This window comes from Callithrix jacchus, chromosome 7 (genome assembly GCF_049354715.1).
Source record: "Callithrix jacchus isolate 240 chromosome 7, calJac240_pri, whole genome shotgun sequence".
Lineage (NCBI taxonomy): Eukaryota > Metazoa > Chordata > Mammalia > Primates > Cebidae > Callithrix > Callithrix jacchus.
The window spans coordinates 45,144,391-45,170,018 of record NC_133508.1 but is presented as its reverse complement, the minus strand read 5'-3'; the positions used below and the strand labels follow the sequence as shown (position 1 = coordinate 45,170,018).

The 25,628-nt window shown below is 44.9% G+C and overlaps 1 protein-coding gene across 28 annotated transcripts in view; it reads right to left on the bottom strand.

Moving 5' to 3' along the window:
* CAMTA1 (calmodulin binding transcription activator 1) overlaps window positions 1-25,628 on the bottom strand; it is a 966,581-nt gene that overhangs the window by 477,943 nt on the left and 463,010 nt on the right. For all 28 annotated transcript variants that reach the window (XM_035252890.3, XM_035252891.3, XM_035252892.3 and 25 more), the window contains one exon: window positions 25,462-25,597. In XM_035252890.3, the coding sequence (XP_035108781.1) occupies window positions 25,462-25,597 (136 nt within the window). The remainder of the gene's footprint in view (window positions 1-25,461; window positions 25,598-25,628) is intronic.

The window sequence follows — 25,628 nt, the reverse complement described above, 5'->3', positions numbered from 1 at the left end:
TAAACACATTTTTGAGATATAATTGACATGCCATAAACTTCACCTAAAGTGTACTTCAATGCTTTTAGTACTTTACAGCCTGTGAAACCATCACCATCAGCTAATTTTGGAACATTTTCATTACCCTAAAAAGAAACCTAATACCCATTAGCAGTCACCCCTCATCCCCACGTGACACACGTACCTGTAGTCTTAGGCAATTATTAATCTACTTTCTGTCTCTATGGGTTGCTCTATTCTGGGCACTTCCTATAAATGGTATCACATGATATGTGATCTTTTGTGACTGGCCTCTTTTAGAATAATGTTTCGAGGTTCATCCACATTGTAGCATGTATCAGTACCTCACTCCTTTTTATTGCCAAATAATATTTCCTTGTATGGCTAGACTACATTTTGTTTATTAGTCGGTGGACATTTGAGTTTTCTCTGCTTATTGCTATGATTAATAATGGTATACATTTTTCTGTGAATATGCTTTTATTTCTTTTGGGTACATATCTATGAGTGAAATTGCTGGGTCTCCTGGTAACTCAATGTTTAACATTTTGAAGAGCTGCCAGAATATTTTCCACAGCAGTACCAGCATTTTGCATTGCCATCAGCAGTGTGTGAGGGTTCCAATTTCTCCACATGCGTGTGAACATGTGCTATTATCTCTCTTTTTTGTTACGGCCATCCAAGTGGGTGAGAAGTGGTATCTTGTAGTTTTTATTTCTCTGATGATGAATCAGATGCTGTTAAACATCTTTTCACGTGTTAATTGGCTATTCATACATCTTCTTTGCAGAAATAACTATTCAAATTATGTGTCCATTTCTATTATTTTTATTTTAATTATTAAGTTGTAAAAATTATTTATGTATTCTAGATACAAGTCCTTTATCAGATATCAGATATATTATTGCAAAATGTTTCTGCCAGGCCACAGGATGCCCTTTCATTTTCCTGACGCTATCTTCTGAAGCATGAAAGCTTTTAATTTCAATGAAGTCCAACTTATCAATCTTCTCTTTAATCCCCTGTGCTTTTTGTTATCATATTAAGAAATCATTTCTCAACCTACAGTCACTAGATTAATTTCTATGTTATCTTCTAAGACTTTTATAGGTTTAGCTCTTACACGTAGGTCTATAAGCTACTTTGCATTGTTTTTTCTGTATGGTATGAGGCAGGGGTCCAGTATCTTTTTTTGTTTTGTTTTGTTTTGTTGCATGTATATATCCAGTTGCCCCAGAACCACCTTCTGAAAAGACCATTCTATCATGATTAAATTGTCTTGGTCCTTTGTTTATCAATTGACCATAAATACTAAGGCTTACTCCTGAACTCTCAACTTTATTCCATTGATTTATATGTCTATTCTTATGCCAATACCTCACTGACTTGATTACTATAGTTTTATAGTAAGTTTTGAAATTAAGAATTTTTAATTCTCCAACTTTGTTCTTCTTTTTTAAACATTGTTGAGCCTGGTGCAGTGGCTCAAGCCTGTAATCTCAGCACTTTGGGAGGCCGAGGCGGGTGGATCACGAGGTCAAGAGATTGAGACCATCCTGGTCAAAATGGTGAAACCCCTTCTCTACTAAAGATACAAAAAATTAGCTGGGCATGGTGGCACGTGCCTGTAATCCCAGCTACTCAGGAGGCTGAGGCAGGAGAATTGCCTGAACCCAGGAGGCGGAGGTTACGGTGAGCCGAGATCGCGCCATTGCGCTCCAGCCTTGGTAACAAGAGTGAAACTCCGTCTCAAAAAAAAAAAAAAAAAAAAAAAAAAAAGATTGTTTTAACTATTCCAGGTCCCTTGTGTTTCCATATAAATTTTAGGTTCCGCTTGTCAATTTCTTTTAAAAAGCAAGCTGATATTTTGATAAAGATTACACTGAATCTATAGATCAATTTGGGAATTACTGCCATCTGAACAATAGTAAATGTTGTGATCCAGCAACACGCGAGGTCTTTTCATTTATTTAGATCTTCTGTAACTTCTTTCAGGAATATTCCTGTAGTTTTCAGTTTACAGGTCTTACGCTTCATTTTAAAAATGTATCCCTAAGCATTTGATTCTCCTTGATGCTATTATTTATAGCTGCAATTACATCCTTAACTTGATTTTCAAATTGTTTATTGTTCATGTATAAAGATACAATGGAACTGTTCCCTCCTCTTCTATTTTTTGGAACAGTTTGTGAATATTTTGTGTTAACTGTTTTTTAAATGTTGGGTAGAATTCCCCAGGGAATTCATATGACCCTTGGGTTTTGTCCGAAAATTTTAAACTTAATATCTCTACCTGTTTTTGGTCTATTTGGATTCTCTGTTTCTTCTTGAATAAATTTTAGTCATTTTATCTTTCTAGGATTTTGTTCATTTCATCTAAGTTATCTAATTTGTTGGCATACTGTTGTTAATAGTATTCCTTTTATAATCCTTTTACTTCTAGGAGGTCAGTAGTGATGTTCTCTCCTTCATTTCTGATTCTTGTCACCTGAGTCTTTCGTCTGTCTACCCATCTATCTGTCTATCTATTTATCTCTTTTTTAGTCCTTTTCTCGGTTTGGGGGTCTTGTATTATCTGTTTATCTATCTCTTTTCTTGGTGTTATTAACTGTTTACCAGTTTTGTTGATCATTTGAAAGAATCAACTTTTGGTTTCACTGATTTTCTCTATTGTTTTCTGTTCTCTATTTCATTTGTTTCCTTCTGTAGTTATCTGCTCAGGACGCTATAACAGAAGGCCACAACTTGGATGCTTGAAGCAACAGAAGTTTATTTTACCATAGTTCTGGAGTCTAGAGGTCCATGATCAAGATGCCAGCACATTTGTTTCTGGTGAGAGTTTTCTTCCTGACTTGTAGGTGGCCACCAACTTGTTACATCCTCACCTGGTCTTTCCTCTTTCCTCAGTGTGCGCTAGCAGAGAGAGTGAGCTCTCTGGTGTCTCTTCTTAAGCAAACACTAATCATATAGGATCAACAATACATCCATATGACCTCATTTAACCTTAGTGACTTCCTTAGAGGTCCCATCTCCAAATATAATCACACTGGGGCTTATGTATTCAGCATGTAAAAACTGGGGGGATATGCAAACATCCAGGCCATAATACTTTCCCTTGGCTCATTTTGGGTTTCATTTTCTAACTTCTTGCAGTATAAAGTTAGGTTATTGTTTAAGATCTGTGCTCCGCTTTGATAAAGGCATTAAAAGCTAGAACTTTCTCATAAATCTGTGGCCACATATATTTTCAAGAAAGCATTTTTAAACCAAGAAGAAAGGTATCTTATATTTATCCATGCATTTACCATTTTTTGGAGACAGGGCCTTACTATGCTGTCCAGGCTGTTCTCACACTTTTGGACTCAAATATTCCTTCTACTTCAGCCTCCCAAGTATCTGGGATTGCAAGAGCACACAGCTGTGTCCAGCCATATTTACCATTTCTAGTGCTCCTCATTCCTTTGTGTAAATAGGAATTTTCATTTGGTAACATTTTCTATCAGCCTGAAGAACTTCCCTTAGTATGTCTTGTAGGCCAGGCACAATGGCTTATGCCTATAATCCCAGCACTTTGGGAGGCTGAGGCAGGTGGATCACCTGAGGTCAGGAGTTCGAGACATGCCTGGCCAACTTGGTGAAACCCCATCTCTACTAAAAGTACAAAAAATTAGCCAGGCATGGTGGTGGTTGCCTGTGATCTCAGCTACCTGGGAAGCTGAGGCAGGAGGATCGCTTGGACCCAGGAGGTGGAAGTTGCAGTTAGCCAAGACTGTACCATTGCATTCCAACCTGGGCAATGAGAGTGAAACTCCATCTCGAAATTACACACACACACACACACACACACACACACACCCCTTGTAGTATAGATCTTGTGTGTATATGCATACATACGCGTATCTTGTAGTATAGAAAAAAAGGTGCTAGCAATACTTTGGCCTAAAAATGTCTTTATCTTCACTCTTGAAGAATATGCACACTGAATATAGAATTCTAGGTTTTTCCTTTAGCAAATGTTGCATTGTCTTCTAGCTGACAATGCTTGTATTGAGAAATCAGTGGTAATTCTCATCTTTGTAATGTGTCTTTTTTTTCTGCCTAATTAAAAGATTTCCTCTTTGTTGTTGGTTTTTAGCAAACTTGTTTACATTTCTTGATGTTGTTTTCTTTGTATTTCTCCTGCTTCTAGGATCTGTAACTTTTTAGTTTCTGTCACATTTGAAAAATTCTTGACCATCTGTTCTTCAAACATTTTTCTGCTACCCACTCCTCATGATCTGGGCCTCCAATTATTTGTGTCTTAGATCATTTGATGTTGCTCTCTATTTCTCTGCTACTCTGTTATTTTTTCCCCTACCCTTTCTTCTCTGGGTACTTCAGTTTGAGCAGTTCCTGTTTCTTTATCTCCAGATTCACTGTGTCTAATCTGGTACTAGTCCCATTGTGATAGCCAGACTCCAAAATGGCCCTAAATGAAATTTCCTGCCTGGTATTCATTCCCTTGTGTAATTCTAACCTGTTGATTCTGGGCATATTGATAACTTGCTTCCAACCCATGGGATACATCGAAGATGATGAGATGTCACTTCCGTGATAAGGTTACAAAAGATTGTGACTTCCATATTGCTAGCAAACTTTCTCTATTATCTTTTTGGCTTGCACATTTCGATGAAGCAAGCTGCCATGTTGGAGGTCCATAGAACAAAGTAACAAAGGTGACCTGGGCCCAAGAGTCAGCTAAGAACTGAAGCCCTTGATCCAACATCTGTCTAAGAACTGAATTTATAAAACAATCAAGAATGCTTAGCAGCAGGTTCTCCTCAGTTAGCCTTCAGATGAGACCTCAGCACTGGCTGGCACCTTGAGTTCAGCCTTGTGAGAGGCCCTGATGCAGAGGACTCAGCTAAGCCATGTCTGGATTCCTGACCCTCAGAAACTGCGAGATCATAAATGTGTGTTTATTTAAGCTGCTACATTTGCAGTTGTAACATATCAATAGATAATTCATCTGATGACATTTTCCCTTTAGATATTGTATTGTCCAATTCAAAGAGTTCTATTTGGCTCTTCTTATATAGTATGGTCCTCACCTTACTCTATTCATCTTTTCCTTTAAATGGCTGAGGATATTTATGATGGATTACTTGAAGCTCTTGTCTTTTAATTCCATATCTATGTTATTTTGGGTCCTCTTTCTACTGGCTTATTTCTCTCCTGGATATAGGTCATATTTTCCTGCTTCCTTGTATGTTTAGTAACTTTTCATTGAACGCAGGGCACTGTGAATGATATACTGTTGAGTGGATTTTGTTGTCTTACTTGGAAGAATTTTGGATTTAGCTTTGTCAGGCACTTGTGTTACTTGCAGATCAGCTTGCCCATTTTGGTTTGTTTATAGGATGTGTTAGGGTAAGTCTGGAGTTGTCTTCACTCCAGGGAGAGTTTAGCCCTATTAGTAAGATGTGATCTTTCTGGGGTCTCTACGGAATACCCAGGTGTTCATTAGCATCTCTTCACATGGACTAGTTTGAACTTGAACATCTGCCAGTTCTGGGTGAACTCTGAGAAGTTTTAGCTTCTGGCCTGCAGTGGTTCCAAGTCCTGAGTAAACTCTGAGAAGTTTTAGCTTCTGGCCTGCAGTGGCTGTCTTTTGACCAACCTCATGCAGTTTCACCTGATGCATACACAGCTCAGTATTTAGCCAAAGACTCAAGGACACCTCCTATCCAGATTTCTGGACCTCTTTCTCTGCTAACCCCCCTTCTCCTCTGTACTCTTCAGCACTCTACCCTATGGATTCCATTTGTCTCAGTCTCCCCAAACTCTAGTCATCACCTCCTCAACTCTGCTAGACTGCTGTGCTCTGCTTGGTTACCACTCATCCCCATGCACTGTCTGGAAAATGCCCCCACCCAGAAAGCCAGAGCTTGTTTATTTCCTCCTCTTAGATACAACAGTCCTTCCAGCCTGCTGCCAATTGTCCAACAGCAGTTGTTTCCTATATTGTGTGTAGTGTTCTAGTTGGTTTGGGTGGGATGGTAAGTTCACTACCGGTTACTCTGTCATGGTCATTGGAAGCCTCTGGCCGTTTTTATAGGTGTCCAAGAGGGAGTGATATTAGCACTCAGCTCCCCACCTTGGGTTCTTAAGCTTCGTTCAGATACTCAGCTGGCTTTTTCACAGGGAGTGGGTGTGGGAACATGCATCAGAATGCCGCTTGCCAGCTATGTCAGGGCCCCAGATCCCAGTGTTCACTAGCAGCCCTCGTGACAAGCAGTCCCTTTGCCATCTCAGCAAATGACTCATCAGCATTGACAAAAGCCCATCAGAGAGACCCTCAGTCTACCACAGATGTGTTTATTCCGTGAGCCCCATCAAATTCCCCAGCTGCAAAGTGAGGTGCTCGGAATTTCTGAACTAAGACCCTTGGTCGGCTGGTAGGTCTGAACGGTTAACTATGGAGTGTGTCTCAGGCATCTGGCATGCTGCTACAGAGAGCTCTGGCTACAGGGGCCCTCTTAGTCCCCTAATAGAGGTACAAACCCCTGGGGATCAATCCTGCTGATGTGCAGAATCATCTACCCAGGAAGCTTCTAGAACATTACCAATGAGCAGGTCCCACCAAGGAGCTGCTGGGTGAAAACCCAGGCACTCCTTGGCAATTCCCACACATGGTCCTGTGTGTTCTGTCTTCTTTTATCTTATGAAGCCAATGAACTCCTGGACGTGAGTTGAAGACTTCACTGAAACGCCAGTGCCTTGAAGCCATCTAAAATCCATCCCAGAGGCTACAAAGGTAACTCAACGCCAAGAAGGGAAAAGATGGGGCTGTCTCCAAATCATGGCCCTTTTAAATAGGAAGGAGAACATTCTGGCCCACCTCTCTTCCACTGCCCCAGCCTTTCCACTCCACAGATGGAAAAACTAACAGCCAGAGGGTCTAAAAGACATATCCAGCATCACTCAGCATAAGGCAAAGTTACCCCTCCAGAACTTCCCCCACTGCCTCCCAGACCCCTGCTACAACCCCATCAGTGGCTTCTCATGACCCTTAGAACAGAATCCAAGAGAGGTATGTCACACAGCCGAGCCTACTGCACCACCTGGCTCCTGCCTCCACCCCACCCTCTTCTTGTCCACTGCTCTCCAGGCCCTCCTAACCCTTTCTGGCAGTAGAGCAACCAAGATCCTTCCAGGCTTAGGGCACCAGCTGTCCTATTCCCAAGACAGCCCTGCCCAGCCCTTTGCAGCAATGGCTGCCCAGGCTGAATGTTCCTGCCTCCTGCATCACACAGGCCCGTGCCCGGCCGCCACTTGTCACCTAGGCATATGCACTGTCCTCTAGCTCTTCTCTCAGGGCTCCGGAGGGACTTACCACACTCCTCTGTTCTGTCTGTTTCTTCCCCACTCACATAAGTTGGGAGCTTAGAGAGGGTGGAGAACCTGTCTGTTTTGTGCATTACTATATTCCCAGTGCTAGCAAAGTGTGGCACACCATGGACTTATAACTGTGTTTCTTGAATAAATGGATGCATGGCGAAATAAATAATTAACCATCCACTGATAAATGGCAGACATCCCTTTGTCTCTAACCTCCCAAGTCTTATGAGGGCAAGGGCTCTGGGGTCCCAGGCTGTCCCCGTGGTGGTGAACCCACAGTGGTGCTCCCAGCCAGAAGCCCTGCCAGCATCAGGTCACACTCCGAACACAATGATGTCCATGTGCCAGGCACCCTGGCCCATGGCCAGGCCTAGGTCCGGCCGTAACTGAACCATGCTCCTCGTTCCCTCCTCTGCCAAGCACGCCCCAGCTCTGCAGACCTGCCTCAGGCCAGGCTTGTTCTCTTGCCAATCAACCGGATCTGCATAAGCAATGAAGGCAAATTTAGGATTCACCAGTTTCCACTTGGAAACAACCTGGGAGCTGGGCTCTGCCATCCACCGGCAGAGGCTTTCATATTTAAGCTAGAAGCAACAGCCAAGTGCTGTCAAGGGAAGAGAGCTCTGCTTTCTTACACCACACTATTCTCCCGTGTGCCGTTCAAATCTCCAAGCAAACCATCAAACAAGCCCTGCCCTTGTCACTGCGTTGAATCCTGAGTTTCTCATTACGAGTCAGAGCTTGACGTGGGACCAGTGGAAGAATCAGAGTCTTGGTAATGAGTGTGATTGCAGAAAGCAGAAACTGGACCCCTTCCTGACACCTTACACTAAAATTAACTCCAGATGGATTAAAGACTTAAACATAAGACCTGGCACCATAAAAACCCTAGAAAGAAATCTAGGCAAAACTATCCAGGACATAGGAGTAGGCAAGGACTTAATGAACAAAACACCAAAAGCATTGGCAACAAAAGCCAAAATAGACAAATGGGACCTAATGAAACTCCACAGCTTCTGCATGGCAAAAGAAACAGTCACTAGAGTGGATCGGCAACCAACAGAATGGGAAAAAATTTTTGCAGTTTACCCATCTGACAAAGGGCTGATATCCAGAATTTACAAAGAACTCAAACGGATTTACAGGAAAAAAACAAACAAGCCCATTCAAAAGTGGGCAAAGGATATGAACAGACACTTTACGAAAGAAGACATATATGAGGCCAACAATCATATGAAAAAATGCTCATCGTCACTGGTCATCAGAGAGATGCAAATCAAAACCACATTGAGATACCATCTCACGCCAGTTAGAATGGCGATCATTAAAAAATCTGGAGACAACAGATGCTGGAGAGGATGTGGAGAAAAAGGAACACTTCTACACTGTTGGTGGGAGTGTAAATTAGTTCAACCATTGTGGAAGACAGTGTGGCGACTCCTCAAGGCCTTAGAAATAGAAATTCCATTTGACCCAGCAATCCCATTACTGGGTATATATCCAAAAGACTGTAAATCGTTCTACTATAAGGACACATGTACACGAATGTTCATTGCAGCACTGTTTACAATAGCAAAGACCTGGAATCAACCAAAATGCCCATTGATAATAGACTGGATTGGAAAAATGTGGCACATATACACCATGGAATATTATGCAGCAATCAGAAATGATGAGTTTGTGTCATTTGTAGGGACACGGATGAATCTGGAGAACGTCATCCTCAGCAAACTGACACAAGAACAGAAAATGAAACACCGCATATTCTCACTCATAGGTGGATGATGAAAAATGAGAACACATGGACACAGAAAGGGGAGCACTAAACACTGGGGTCTATTGGGGGGAAAAGGGGAGGGCCAGTGGGAGGGGGAGGTGGGGAAGGATAGCCTGGGGAGAAATGCCAAATGTGGGTGAAGGGGAGAAGGAAAGAAAAGCACACTGCCATGTGTGTTCCTACGCAACTGTCTTGCATGCTCTGCTCATGTACCCCAAAACCTAAAATCCAATAAAAAATTAAAAAAAAAATGGTTTTGAGGCTAGTACTGATTGCTAAAAATAAAAATTTTCAAGATTAAAAAAAAAAAAAAATGGAGCCAATACTGCTTTAATCTACTCGTAACTGCAAATGTATTAATGGACCAGCATCATTTTAACTATCCTTGTCAATCAATTATTTGGAATTCTGACATTCTTGGAAGGTTTTGGAAAAACCTGACATACCTAAGAATGTTTAGTCCCCTTAACTACTTGTTTAAATAAACGTACTGATTTCTCTAGGAAAAAAAAAAAAAAAAATGGGTGTGATTAAGAGTAATCCAGGTCTCCAGCCTCTCTGGTAGTCTAGGGCAGGCCCAGGGCTGTCCAGTGGAAATATAATAAAGCCATGTTTAAACTTTGCTGGTAGCAACAGTAGAGAAAACAGAAACAGGCAAAATGAATTTTAATAATGTAGTTTATTATTTCAACATGTAATCCATAAAAATATGAATGGGTTATTTTAAGTGGCTTCTTTTTGGCCAGGTGCAGTAGTTCACACCTGTAATCCCAGCACTTTAGGAGGCCAAGGTGGGCAGATCACTTGAGGTCACGAGTTCAAGACCAGCCTGGCCAAAATGGTGAAACCCTGTCTCTACTAAAAATACAAAAATTAGCCAGGCATGGTGGCATGCATCTGCAATCTGAGCTACTTGAGAGAGTGAAGCAGGAGGATTGCTTGAACCTGGGAGGCAGAGATTGCAGTGAGCTGAGATGGCACCACTGCACTCCAACCTGGGTGACAGAGTGAGACTCTGTCTCAAATTTAAAAAGAAAAAAACAGTAGCTTCTTTTCATTGTGGTTCTCATACTCACAGAACTTGGATGAGCCACATTTCCAGGGCTCACCACTACGTGTGGCTCAGGACAGTGCAGAAAGAGTTTACCTGCTCAGGGGCTGACCCTGAGTAGGGGGCTCTGGCACACCTAACTCTGACCCAGCTCCCTGGCCCCTCCCTGAAGCTCCCTCCCCACCCTTGCAAGCCCTGGTGTGAGCCAAGGAAGCCGTGACTACTGCTCAGAGCACTCTCCTGCTGCTTGGATTAATTCACTTGTATTTATTTGGCTTTTTACAAACAAAAGTCAAACTTAATGCATTCTATTCATCAAAAGGAAAGGGCAGTACTCCTAAGGGGATCTGTCAAACAGACGCTCTTTCTGTAAGTAAATATAAAGGTGGCCGCGCAGTAAAGGAAAATTATACTGAAGTCTAAGATATTTGTCCCCCTTTCAGATCCATAAGCCAAAATATTACTAAGCCTTTTTATAAACAAAGATAATGAGTTGTATAATTTATGTAAATTAACTAATGCTGCTGCATTTTTTAGAAGTCACATAAACTGCATTATTTATTTGATGTGCTTTTTGGAGTAAAAAATAATTATAATTGGATATTATACCTAACAGGTTTCTCCTATTGTTTTCTTATTAGTGTTTGTGGTTTTGAACACAAAACACAGAATCACCGAGTGCAGTACACATGTCTTTCCTTTCGCACATATGCGAGCAGGGACAATCAAGAGTGACCAGGGCTCCTGACCACAACTCCTGCACCAGAAGGAACCTGCATGCAGCAGGTATCACGGGCATGGCTCCCACCGGCAGGCATCGGTTATCTTCCACCGTGTGTGGTACCCCTTGACCAGCAGCCTTTGTGGCATACAACTGACTTCATTTTCACGACTCAAAGTAGGACCCATGGCACCAGCTGCATCATCTCCACCAGGACTTGCTATAAATGCAGCATCTCAGGCCCCACCCAGACCAACTGAATCAGAATCCCCAGAGAATCTGTCTGTAGGTGAAAGTTTGAGGAATGCTTTTGTACATGCTTTGCCGGCAGGGTCCGGCCCCTTCCTGGGCCCCACCCAGAGGAGACAACTAAAGCTGCACCCCAGAAAGACACTGAGCTGGCCCCCAAGTTCATCTGTTCCCAGCTCTCAGCATCAACCCACACATCCCCTCACATCTAACATACATTAAAACGAGCAATCCATAACCACGCACTGCAATTCTTAATATTATCATATTAGGAGCATTAAAAATGCAAGAAAGTATAATTAAGCAAAATAAATTAAATGAGGATCTTGAAATATACAGCCTTGGAAATACTTTTGCTGCCTAAATGCTCACTAACATCTGTTGGCTACGACCATGCTTGCTAGCCTCTTCTGATATTCTAAGCACAAAACGTGGTAAATTGCCAGATGTAAATAGCTCTGATTTGTGTCCTTGTTTATGTAGCCAAAGGTGGCCCTAACATGGAAGAAGGAACTCCACTGAAAGCCCATAGGTGTCCCGGTTTTCAGACAGTGGGCTCCCTAGCTCCCCACATCCAGGAACAAGGCTTATTCACTCGATACCCGGGGTGAGGAACCACAGAACACAAACATCTCAGACCTAAAAGGAACGGAGGGTAATTCACTGAATCTCTTTCATCTCATCTCCCGTAATCATGTAAAAACAAAACCCAAAAATGTTTCTACATTCTGGTTTGTGTCCAACACCATGTACAAACTAATTGAGTGTAAAAAGCGTTGCTTTGCATTCTATCAGTTAAAGTAAGTGTGACAATTGCTCTCCCTCCCCCCGAGCTCTGTTTCATTTCTGGTTTTGTTATAATTCAGTCCATTCACAATATGTCATCGCAAACACTATTTGCAAAAGAAAGTATAAAAAACAGATTCTTTATTTCTTAGTGCATTTATTTCCATTTCCCCTTCTCAGCCGCTCCACATTTATACTATGCTTCCATCTGGAGGGCTTAAAAAAAGTCATAGACGAAGTTACTGTACATAATGAAGCGCATACTCTTCTGGCATTTAGCCTGAGAATCTCATCGCCAGGTATTATGAAAGGGGAAAAAGATACGGCCAAAATACTGTGCTGCATGCAGCTCCTTTCCAAATATCTCATATCGTGTCTGAATGTATTCATTCATTAATCTGGGAGGGGAGCGACTTCAGTCAGGTTTACTTAAGCAACCGCCTTTCCGGAAGAGCCAAGTGTGATCAGTCCTGCACCTGGAAGGAGGCTGCCGGCACCCAATCTCTCTGCCAGTGTCAACACACGCACCTGCTCAGCCACTGGTAGGAAGCGCCACCCTGCATCAGGCACCAGAGGTGCCGCAGCACCCTGTCAGACAGTGCTCAGTCATTCAGGAAACACACCAAACTCCACTCTGCCAGGTGCTGTGCAACAGAAGCAACCCGGGCACCAGCAAGAAACGGCATCGCCCAGACCGGTGTCCCTCGAAGGGAGCCTAGGAGTTTCCTATAAAGGTCTGGAAATGAGTTTGACGAGAACAGAGCAACCCAAAAACAATCCCGCTGGCCACAAAGCAACAACCAACGACCAAGGCAGTCTCATTCTGCCTACCTTTTAAATGGAAGCTATAATTTAAGACTCTTCTTTTTTTTTGATATGTAGTTTCACTCTTGTCCTCCAGGGTTCAGTGCAAAGGCACCATCTCAGCTCACTGCAACCTCCGCCTCCGTGGGTCAAGCAATTCTCCTGCCTCTGGGATTACAAGTGCACGCCACCATGCCGGGCTAATTTTCATATTTTTAGTAGAGAAGGGGTTTCACCATGTTGGCCAGGCTGGTCTTGAACGCCTGACCTCAGGTGATCCACCTGCCGAGGCCTCCCAAAGCGCTGGGATTACAGGCCTGAGCCACCGCGCCCGGCCAATTTAAGACTCTTTCAACTATGTCACAGTGATTAAGGAATTAACAGTCAGCAGCAAAACTCACTTGCTCATGGACTGATCAGTCCCATGGAAGGCCAAGCAGATTCTGTGTGTAAGAAATAACTGCCGAACAGTTCAGTGCTGACGCTTGGGAAACTAAACTTAATATGGCATTATGTTGACAATTAGGTCTACTTCCATGTATGAAAACATCCAACAAAATGAAGGGTTTAAGTAAAATGCCAGTGTGAGGGCATCGCATCACTTAAAAGGATTAGGCGTGGTTTCCGCTGCACAGCATGCAGACGGGTAAGGAATCGGGGGGAAACAAGGAGTGTTGGGGCTTCCCAATTTATTTTCCCACAGTCTCCTAGGGAACAGATTACAATATTTAACCTCTGTCTGCTATTTTTGAAAGAAAAAGAAGTCATACAGTATCTTGAAACTCAAGCTATCAGACAATGCCAATACCTCGTCAATGTCACTGTGAGGCTGGGGGCTTGTTGTTCACCACTGAATGTTCCGTGGGAGCTCCACCTGCAACCTCTGAGGGCGGGGGGCACACCCTGGATGCCTTCAGCAGCCAACTGCTAAGCCCGCCCTGACTGTGTTATTTGAGAATGGGAACGCACCCTCCTCCCATCACCACCACTACCTACAGAGCCTAGTGAAACGATATCCTGATCTGCTGTCCTTGGTCCAGATGCAACTCACTAGATGCACTTTGCAGCCTTGTTGGCTTCTGCAAGAACTGGTTCAGGGTGACATTCTACATCCCACATGAGCTGACCTCACTTCCATTGGAAATCTGAGATCCAATAATTACTCTTAGTTACCCTTTCCAAGACTTAACGAAATTCGTCAGGAAATTTCAAGCAAATGGGACAGGCAAATACACCATCCTGGTCTCTATTAGCATCTCAGGTGCTGCAATCCGTAGACCTCAGCAGAGCTCTCAGCATTAAAAGTTAGAAACAGAAACACAGAAGCATAGAGATGAAAGAACAATGAATGTCATGTACCAACTAAGGGATAAAAACTCATCCTCTATGCATGAAGGATGTAACGAATCAGAGGGAGGGAAGAAACCCACAGCCACTTGCTGTGGAATTTATGTTTCCATAAGTGAAGCATTAGAATTCTCACATCGAGAAGAAACTATTGACATGTGCGCTCCCTTAAGGAAGGCTTCTCAAGAGGCCCATTCCAGATTTAATAATAATCCATTTTTTTCTCTGAAAAGGCAAACCGAATCTTTGATTTCCTTATCATCACCACAGATACATGAATCATGAAGCTGCAGACCAGCAGGGGTTCAGTTTATCACATGCCACCCAGAATATTTAATAAAATAAATTCTAAATAATCAATTCATGAAGAGTCAACATTTCTTACACTTTTGTAATAAATGTCTACCTCTTGCATCCATCATCAACTGTACGTAAATTGTGGCAGAAAAGATGAAAGAGAGCCTCTCTAGTTTTCTTATGCTGTCATGTAAATACTTAAACATGGACAAATAGCATCTGTGTCCTCCCAGCAGTCACTACTCTAAGGGGACTCTGTTGCAAGCAGCAACATACAGGCTTCCTTCAAAGCACTTCATGCCTAAGGATGCAGGCAGCTTCAGCCCATCTTCTGTGACATCCCAATCCTTCAACCCACCTGGTCTCAACAAGGCCACATTCCATTGGCTCAGCTGTTCCCCCTAGACTGGGAAACACAGTGTCTCACTGGGACTTGCCCTGCCCTCTCTACAATGCCATGAAGCAGTGCCCTGCGCTTTTAAGAGAAACAGGACATTTCTCAACCCCCACATTCAAACTGCCCTTTAAAAGGGACAGTGCCTAATGTTTTCAGGTTGAGGACAATTTGAGAAGAAACAGACAATCCTATGCTACATGGATAAAAGAAGAAACCCTAACCTCACCAGGGATGTTGTAAATAAAACTATACACTGATTGCAGAAATATATGATGAGTATAAAGAGCATCAGGCTGTAATCATGAGTACTACGACATACCCAGAACACCCCACTCCTTCTAGAAACTGCTGCCATCACCTAAAAGAGGGGTGGGCCAACTACATCCATGGTCCAAATCTGGCCCACAGTCTGCTTCTGTAAATAAAGTTTTATTGGAACAGAGCCACGCCCATTCCTTGACTATTGCCTATGGCCACTTTCATGCTACAACGGCAGAATGGAATTGCTGGGACAGACAGCCTGGCCCTTTATTTTAAAGGTCCCTTCATTCAAAATCATCCATTCTTTCAAAAAACATAGCTATTCAGCACCAAATGTACTCAGTACTAGGTGCCATGCCAAGCACTGGGCTATAGCGGTGAACAGACAGGCGGGTACCCTGTTCAGAAGAGCTGAAGGATGCAAGAACAGGCCCATCTCACCCAGAGAACAAAGGCTGAGGGAACTGCTTAGTCATGCCACTCGGTGTATTCTGATTTCAGAAACCTGCTATCCGCCATCGCTCATTGCCAAGGGCAGGAGAACAATAAGCTCCAACCACATCATCGGAGATTTCAGTTCAATATTTTCTGAAGGTGCTTGAAGTCAAGTCATAAACTGCCAGAGCAACTTGTGAAGTTTTCCTTTGGATTTTTCTCTTAAGACAAGGTAAAAAAATATATATATATACATATATTTAAAAAAAAAGACGACTTGCCTGGGGGCAAGGCACTGAGGCAGGACCCTACCAGTGACAAGAGGATGGTGTGTCCCGATCCTTTCCAAATTAAAGTGTGTGTGAACCACATGGGGCTCGTACTAAGATGTAGACTTGGATTCTGTAGATCTGGGATGGGGCCTGCAGTTTTGTACTTACACCTCCTCGGCGAGGCTGATCCTACCAGTCTTTGAACATCGCCCGCTTCTGTTTTTGTGCCTGTCTCAGGTTTTGCCCGAGTGGGACATGAGGCTTTTGCAACAGGAAGGAAAAGTGTACCCTGAGGGCACAGAGCATTACAAGGTATTGAATCCGGAAGTGCAAGGAGGATGAGGGAGGTTATTTCATCTGTCCAGGAGAAAAACTCACAAAGCAAAAAGGCAGTCAGTTTTTCATGAAATCACCTGCTTTCCATCTTCCGTTCCGGCCTTGCACAAGGGAGGACATCCACGGGGAAGCTCCGCGGCAGGACACACACACACCCGCGGGAAGGAAACAAGAGGTCGGAGCCAGTGGCCGTCAAAGCAGCCTCACTAGAGCCACACGTGAGGAGGTCGTTCCTTTTTACCTTGTTCAGTAACATTTCTCTCCCCAGCTCCTACTGGTAGCAAAAGAGCCCTTCTTTGGCACCTTTATGTTCCCCATGATTTCTGCTGCGGCGTGTGGGAAGCCGAGTGGTATCCTCTTAATTAGTCTGTAAGCCCTATCCCTGCCCTCTGATGGTGCCTAATCCATGCCAACTAAAGTGAATGGCCACAGCTATCCTAGGACAAGCCTGGAGATTCATGCCAACGGAGCATAAACTCACCCAGACGCAAGCCATAGCCACCAATGATGGGAGGAAACTTCCCCAGTAAAGATAGGGAATTGAAAGATGCAGAGAGGATTGATATTTTACGATTCAGTCAAGTGATGGCTGGAGATACTCTCTACCCAAGGCAAAATAACCATGTCTGCTCACTTACCAAGGGGGAAAATATCTATTATGGTCTTACAATGCATGCCCAGTTTCTGAGTGAGGCTGTAAATTATGCTTGCAAACATCCAGCTTGGGTGGCCTGGGTAACACCTCACTCAGTGCCTGCTGTGTGTTGGGGGCCAAACAGAGAATGGCCCGTGGTGAATTTTGATGGTGGTATTCAAGGGTTTACATTGTAATCGAATATGTGAACATTTCCATTCCTGTCCTTATGGGCTAATGTGCAGTGACGTTAAGATACGATAATGATTAATACAAGTTCAGCACACCAAGTTCATACGGGGCTGCTCTACCTTCATCAGGGAGTTTCTAGCTTCATAAGGCTCCAATCAAGTTTTAAAAAGGAAATTACAAAATATTGTATATACTGTCATCTACCAGAGGTTCAAGGAGGGCAGAAACTACAATCGCACTTCCTTCTGCATCTTCCTGGCACACCTTTTACTAGCAAGCTTCTCCCCAAACGCCACTGGCGGAAGCAGGCTTGCATTTCTGCAGCTCGCAGTATCTAAGGGCACCAAATCCAGATATCTGGAAGTCCTCACCTTTTGGTATTTGTGAGGCATCCAGGACTCACTTTTCAGAGGGAGCATGAGAGTCCCCAGCCCTGGTAGCACTTGGCTTTGCTGGCCAACTGCTAGGGGTGTCTTCTCCTCTAGCTATGGCCAGTGTCCTTCCTGCCTTTTCTGGTTCCCAGATCAATAATGTGTCTGGAAATGAACCAACTCACTTCCCCATGTCTTCAATGAGACCAGTATCCAAAACAGACAAATCTCTGTCTGCAAAGGTTCAAAGGAACTGCTCCCATGCTTCGGGGGTTGTTGGATAAAATACGCGATGCCCAACAAACCCTGAGGTCCACATAAACAATGGACAACATTTTAGTACAGACATACTTGTACTAAAAAATCAACTCTTGTTTACCTGAAGTTCACACTTAACTGGGCATCTGATATTCGCCCCTGTATGTGTGTGCACACATGTCTGATACTAAATCCGGCAACATACAATCTGGCCTGCGTAGCAAGAGTATGCACACAGACCCTGGCTGCCGGAGTGAGTGTACCGGGAAGCTCGGAAGCTGCAGCTTCAGGACGAATGGAAATGGGCGGTCCATGCCGGGAGCAGATGAACAACTCATCACTCCTAAGTGAAAGTTCTCATGGGAATACATAAGACTCGACAGCTCTCGGATCAAATCGCAACTGAGGAGTGACAGCCGGATCCACAGGGTGTTCGGGGACCAACTCCCAACCACTGAAGTGGACAGCGAGGGACCTGCTGTATCTTCGTCCCGCAGGCCCTGGATGAAAGGAGGATGATAATAGCGTCCACCTAATAGGGACGCTACCAAGTAACTCAATGAGACGATGCAGATAAAGTGACGCACACAGGACCGGGCATTCAGTAAAAGTTCAATAAAAGATGCCGTGATTATTGCCACTATTGTGATTTGGCTGTAGTTAGGGAAGACAGAGCCTTAAAAAGATGGAAAATCTATGTTCCCCCAACATGTAAATATTGAAAACGAACCCCGTGCCCCACCATGTGATGGTATTTGGAAGTGGGGCCGGCAGAGAACGGTGGCTCATGCCTGTAATCCCAGCACTTTGGGAGGCAAAGATGGGCAGATCACGAGTCATGACCAACCTGGCTAACACAGTGAAACTTCGTGTCTAGCAAAAAATTAGCTGGGTGTGGTGGGCACCTGTAGTCCCAGCTGCTCGGGAGGCTTAGGCAGGAGAATCACCTGAACCCAGGAGGGGGAGGTTGCAGTGAGCCAAGATTGCACCACTGCACTATGGCCTGGGCAGCAAAGCAAGACTCTGTCTCAAAAAAAAAAGAGAAAAAAGGAAATGGGCCTTTGGGGAGGTAATTAGATCGTGAGAATGAAGCCTTTCTGAATAGGATTTGTGCCCTAATAAAAGGGACCCCAGAGAGCTCCTTATCCCCTCCCACCATGTGAGGACACAGGCAGAAGATGGCCATCCATGCCCCAGGAAGCAGGCCCTCACCAGATACCAAATCTGCCAGCACCCTGATCCTAAACTTCGCGGCCCCCTGGAACTGTGAGAATAAACTTCTGTTGTTGAAGCCACCCAGTCTATGATCTTTTGTGACAGCAACTACAGGTGGCTAAGACAGAAGGAGAAGCAAAGCTGCCACCCTGCCAGGCCGTCATGAACTCAGCAGAACACAAACAGAAAGTGCTGTTCTGGCTACTTCCAAACAGAGCTAGCATAATGTTACTTATTACTTAACATTTTAATTATATGAATTGGGTGGAAACATGTCACCAGGGATGCCAAGTAATTAGAAATTAAGAAAAAACTATGGATTTGGGCTCCTGAATTGACTCTACCAAAACACATCCAGGTAACCGGAAATTAAGTTTTAACCTGTTAGCACAGTAGCAGAACGAGGCACAAAAATTCAGATGATTAAAAGCCAGCAAAGAGCCCTGGGAGGTGCCCTGAGGTGCTGTGAACAGACTTGGCTCCCTGCACTAGAGACGATCATGGGACTAAGACACCTCAACCGCCAGGGCTTGAAGCCAGACAGGAGAAGCAGCCCCAAATACCTAGGTTCAAGTCCCGGATGTACAACCAATGGGGATGAACTTACCTGCCAGGACAGAATCACAGGGCTGGGTTGAGGCTCACAGGAAGTGGTAACTGAAAGCAGTTAGTCATTGGGCAAATCCCACTTCCCAGAGCAAGGTCCTGTGGGGTAGATTCTGTATATGACTCTGTTACCTAGTATTTGAATACCAGATACAGGCTTTCTAGCAAGGAGAAAATAAATATTCAATGTATCTTTTTTGAACTGGACAAGGCTAAGAGGAAGCCAACCTGAACACTTCCTTAAGAAGGGTACAGACGGAAAACTGCAGCAATGTAAGGGAGGAAATCATCACTTCTGGCTAAAGAGGATCAGGGGAGATGCCCTGGGGTGGGCCACAGTCAGGAATTATGAGGCCAAGACAGTGTGGACCTAAACATGGGGAAAAACAGTTTCTGGCCGGGTACGGTGGCTCATGCTTGTAATCCTAGCACTTTGGGAGGCTGAGGTGGGCAGATCATAAGGTCAGGAGATCAAGACCATCTTGGCCAACAAGATGAAACCCCGTCTCCACCAAAAATACAAAAATTAGCCAGGTGTGGTGGCACATGCCTGTAATCCCAGCTACTTGGGAGGCTGAGGCAGGAGGTAGAGGTTGCAATGAGCCGAGATTGCATCATTGAATTCCAGCCTGGAAACAGAGCTATAACTCCATCTAAAAAAAAACAGCTTCTGAATGAGAAATATGGTCAGGTATGGACTGGTAGGTGCACAGTGAGGCTGGAGGGGATGGAGTGAAATACTGTGTCCACAGACCAAGACACATGATTTTTTACTAAAGTAGAAATCTGTATTTTATGTGAAACACGCAGTGGCTCCATGCTGGTCCGTTTGCCTTCTGTGAGCTTCTGCCCCTCATTCATTTCATTAGGCATCTTACCTGCACCTCATCTATTTATTGCTGTTTTCCAAACTTGATTTGGGCACCATACATGTTCATGGCTGGCTATTTAAAATATTTTCCATTGGCTGAAAGCAAGATACGAATTTATCTTATGGCTGCAAGCAGAGCTGAAATGATCTGGCATTGCCACAGGGCAGACAGTTATTTCATGCCCTGTTAATTCCTAATGCAGTAACTATAATATCATTCCTACTTTTAAAAGAGGTGCTTTCTTTCTTTCTTTTTTTTTTTAATATGTGGCCTAAGTGTCCAAATAAAGAACATGACTTCTAATGAGGCCAAGTCTCAAAACATAACCTCGTTACCACCACTGCCGTCCTAATGCAGGGCTTCTAGCTTTCAAGCAGTTAAGGAGTCAGAGAAACTCTTCATTCTTTACAGGCAAGGCAAACACATCAGCAACACGAAATGTTCTCTTCACATCCGAAAATTACAATCAGAGGTGAGGGGCTGGCGTTTCTACCTGAAGATGGTCCAGGCCAGGGGGTTCCTTCTGCCACAGAACGGGCTCAGTGAAGGGGGCTGTCTGTGCATGTGACCACCATGAAACCAACCACCTCTGTGCCATGACCACCCACTGGTTCCATGGCAAGTCACGCCTTAAGAGCAGAGAGAGCCCTGTCGCTAGGACGATGGCACCTGATCTGGATGGGCCTGGGAGAAATCCTGATCTAGCACAGTTCTGGCTGCCTATTGCTTCGAGTCACTTTGGCTTTTTCTCAACAGACTCTATTCATTGCTATTTTCTAGCCCTCCTCTGTCACTCCACCAGCTCCCTCCATGCCCCACTTCCTCATGCTCACGTCACTTCCTTAGGGCCCCATCGGCCTGGGGTTCCCCTGGCGCATCCTCCACACGGGGCCTTGTAATTCTATCACAGCCCTGAAAACCCTGCATTAGGATTGCAAGAGCGATTATTTTGGTCTCCCCATGAGACAGGAGACTACGTGCTTTCTTTACATCACTGCATCCTCAGCACCACTTGCCATACTAGGTGGAAAGAAAGCCTCCAGTCCCAGTGGATGAAGGAAGAATGTGTGCTGAATAAATAGGCGCCGACTTAATCAGAAAAGTCTACAGATCCCATCTGAGTACCCAGGAGCAATTGATATAAGGGCAAGAGCTTGAGCTTTAGAACAAAGCAGACCCCAGCTCAAATCCCAGCTCTGACCCCAACTGAGGTATGAAGCAGAACAAGAAAAACCCTCTCTCAGGCTCAATCTCTCTGTCTATCAAATGGGTATAATACCGTGTACTTTGCCTGGATGGGTTTATGAGGCTTCAGTGAGATGGCATACTTGGTATATAGGAAATGTGTAAGCCCGTGACTGTCCCAACAGTAAGTGTGTGGCTCCCATCTGTGGTGGGAACCCAGCAGCAAAGAAACCGGAGGGGATGAGAGCCCAGAGCTGCCTTGGGTTCTGAGACACCCAGCACTCTCAGCAGAGAGGTCAAGAGATGTAGACACAGGACCTAAGGCAGCCCCATAAGCTTCTGAAGCCAGAGAAAAGCATCATCAACTTGGAGGGAATTCTTCCAGCAAGGCCCAGAAAACAGCATCACCTCTGGCTGACCTCCCTCGGCACATCCAGCCACAAAGCTGCAGTGACCCCAGAACCAGTGAGGCTTTACATCCAGCTCTTTGCTGTCCGGGAGTCTCCCACCCCCAAAGCTCCTCCACCCTGTCAGGCACCAGAGAAACAGGCATAAATCTGCATGGGGTGCAGAGCCAACTCCAGACCTGCTGAGATTTCATGAAAGAGTGACATCGCAACCACCCTCCTTTTCCTTCCTGCCAACCTTTGTCATCCCTGGAAACCTTATCGAGCAAGCTTCTCCTTGGCTTGCAGACAAGACAACTAATCATGGACCTAACAGCTCGTCAGCTTCAAAAGCAGCTGCCCCCACCCTGTGCCTGGCTGGGAAAAATCAATGTGCCTTTGAGTTGCCATGTGTACAGAGGGCCCCAGCCTCTGAGAACAAAAGAAGAGAGATGGCTGAGCAGTTCCATAAACAGGGCTGGAAGTTTTCCTGGCCTGAGGGAAGGCTTATAGCAAGTGATATGTTAAACGGTAGATCCAAATATCTTTATCATGCCCCTGAACTGAGGAAAACAGCTTGGGTGGTAGAAAAATCACAGCTCCAAGACCCTGTGCTGGACTGTCTGCCCCAACCAGCAGAAGAGTAGCTGGCTGGCGCCGTGCCTGGTGTGATGAAGATCCTGAGTCTATGGGAGCTGCCTGATTGAATCCACCAAAGAAGAATGCAGTCTAAACTCAGAAGCCCCTCCTCCCGTGAGGCACAAAGCCCCGTGGAAATCCTCAATGCAATTTCCTGGTGGAAAGGACCAACCACCCACTGTGCCAGAGCACACCTCCTGGGCTTCCCCACCCCTGGTCCAGATCAGAGCTAATGCTGGTGAAATGTGGGGGTTGCTCTTGTCTGAAAAGGCCTTCCTCAGGGCTGGTTAAAAATCCATGCCTACAGTGGATCATTCATAGCAACAGGCTCTCATTAACACAAGAAGGCGCTCATCCTCAGTAATCATTAGGAAAAGCTCAGATTCAAATAGAACGGGGTACCATCTCTCATCCATCAATAAGGGAGAGGATATGGGGAAAACGGCAATCTCCAGTTCTGGTGGGCATGTAATTATGCGGCCATAGGGCAGTATCTAATTAACTGAGCCTGCCCAGACCTTCTAACCCGGCAATTCTGGGTCCAAATTGCCTGTGTGTCCAAAAAGACATGTACGAGAACACTGAGTGTTTATACAGTGGAAGGCTATAGGACTGTTAAAAGGCATGAAGAGACCTCAAAAGCAATATAAATACAGCTCAGACCACAATGCTAAGTGGAAAGGGTCACCTGCAAGCAATATGTAAATTGCACATGTACACACACACACACACACACACACACACACACACAGTCCCAGCCGACTTTAAGGGCTCAGCTTGTATCCCATCTGACCTAGGAAGTGTCTCTGACCATTCCATCCCTCTCTGTACTCCCAGGAGGCTTCTCATAAAAGCCCAGGCTTCTCTGCTCTCAGCACTGTTGACGACCTCTTCATGTACGTACATGGCTGTCTCTTCAACTTAACCATGAGTTCATGGGGCCGAGAACATGGTTCCTGGTCTCTCTGCAGACACCAAAGTACCTTGCACAGAGTAGGCACACAGGGTTAATATTTGTTGAGTGGCTCAGTGGGACAACTCCCTGAGCTCACAGGCAAGGCCACCGCATAATGCATCATATTAGATGGCTTCTCTCTGAGAATCTAAAGCAAACCTCGTGTCACTGGCCATTCTCACTGCCCACACGGCCATCCACGTTAGGAAGTCACGGACACCCCTCCCCATCCCGCCTGTCGCCCTTTCCCAAAGTTCGGAGGAGGGGACAGACTGCTGTCTGCAAGTCTGAGCACCACAAATAACTCCAAACATAAATATGGCCTAAAAATAACCATAAATCATTCTGATTCCATCCAGTGACAATTCTAATTTATAATATGAGGGAAGAAAATGAACACTCTGGGTTTTTTTTCCCCCTGGGCTTCTCAGCTGCTGCTGAGGAAGAATTCCACCCTGCTGTTACTCACAAGCAGAAGTTCCTGATTTACGTATTACTAAAGATGAAATATACCAGGGGCCTGCGGGCACAGGAGCTGCTGTAAGTTTCAGTGTGAATTCCTGCAGCCCTATTATTCCCAGTGCAGGCAGTCTCCTTGTTCAGGGGCCCCACCCAGCCTTGCCTCACTCTCCTAGGCTTCCTCCAGCATAGGAGATGAGGATCTTCCCAGGAAGAACCAAGCCCTGCCTCCCTTGGCTCTCTGAGACAATGGCTGATGCATTTGTACAATCACCAGTCATAGTCCTAGAGCTGTGTCCAGAGCAGTGCATTTGGGGAAATCTGCATTTTAATGTCCTGTACAGTCAATTAAACCACGCTGTGCAAACACTGATCATGGGAGAGTGCAGGGAACTGGAATTTTTTGGACAGAGGCTTCGCTTTGTGTATCTCCATAAAGCATTGTTATTAGGTTTTTTTTTTAAATAAAAAAGAAACATAAAACAAAAGTCATCTCTCTGTGAGGTCATATAATAAAAGCCATTTGATGCTATTTTTAACAGCCATAAAAGCACATGATTAATAAAGAAAAAGTCATCATGACAAAGCACATCACAAAAAACATCAGCGGGGAAGGGCACCCATTGAACTCAAGTGAGTTTACAATCCTAGCTATCCATCAAGTTCTCCTGCAGACTCAACACACCAGCAGACTCCAGAATGCCTCTCTTGGACCAGCTTGAAATAACAGGTGGGTCACGAGCCACCTTCTCAGCTCCTGGCCCAAGGCGGCGCTTCCTCTATATTCAGGGGAGGTTCCTTCCCAGGACCAGTAAGGAATGCAGGGAAGTGGGTGCTCCTTAACTAGCAGGCCAAGAATTCACCTTGACTCACGCCCTCCCGCTCTACCGCTCTACCGCTGTGACACATGGCTCAGGAATTTCTCCATGGCTGCCCAAGGTTGACAGCCTATGGGGTGAGAACAAGAGCAAGGAAACCAGTCTTTACCCAAGGGCCAAAACTGGAAGTCAGCCCAAGATTTCAAGATGTTTCTGCAGGACCCCGACCATGAAAGAATCATGCACACCTGTGATCCCATCTAATGATCTCAAACCTCTAGGTTTGACACACCCAGGAAGACACACCCAGGTTTTGTCAGTGGAGGGGTGAAGCCAGGCTCTGTGGGGTGTACAGGCTGCCAGTTCAGCACGGGGAGGCCGGGGTCACCTCAAGAGGGAAGGTCCTTACCTGCCTCCCCTCTTCCCTGACACTTCGCAAACTCTCAATGCACCCAGAGGCTCTTCTGTGACCAATACAACAAATGAGTCCACAGGAACCTTCAAATCCCCACCTATATACCAATGACTGCAAGACACAGGAGTGCTTTAGTTCAGTCCAGTTTCACTGAAAACTTGCTTGGCAACTATAGGGCAAGAAGGTAGAAAAACGAAACAAAAGCAAAAAAAAACCAGGGTCTTGGCAAACAAAAATCCTTTGGACAGAGGTGACTCGCATCATGTGACTCCAAGCAATTCCACTCTCCACTGCAGCCTGCAAGTGACATTTGTGCACCAAGGGAACCTTTTCTGCGGTTTACCTCCACTCCCTGGACCTTGAGCTTCATGTGGTCCTCTCTGGTCGTTTTCCCATCTTTCCTCTTTTTCCAGCAATACCCATCTTTCCTGTACTTCACTTTCTTCCTGTTGTAGAGTATCATTGAGCCATTCTGTGGTCTGGAAACAACAAAGAGCAGAAGAAAAATGT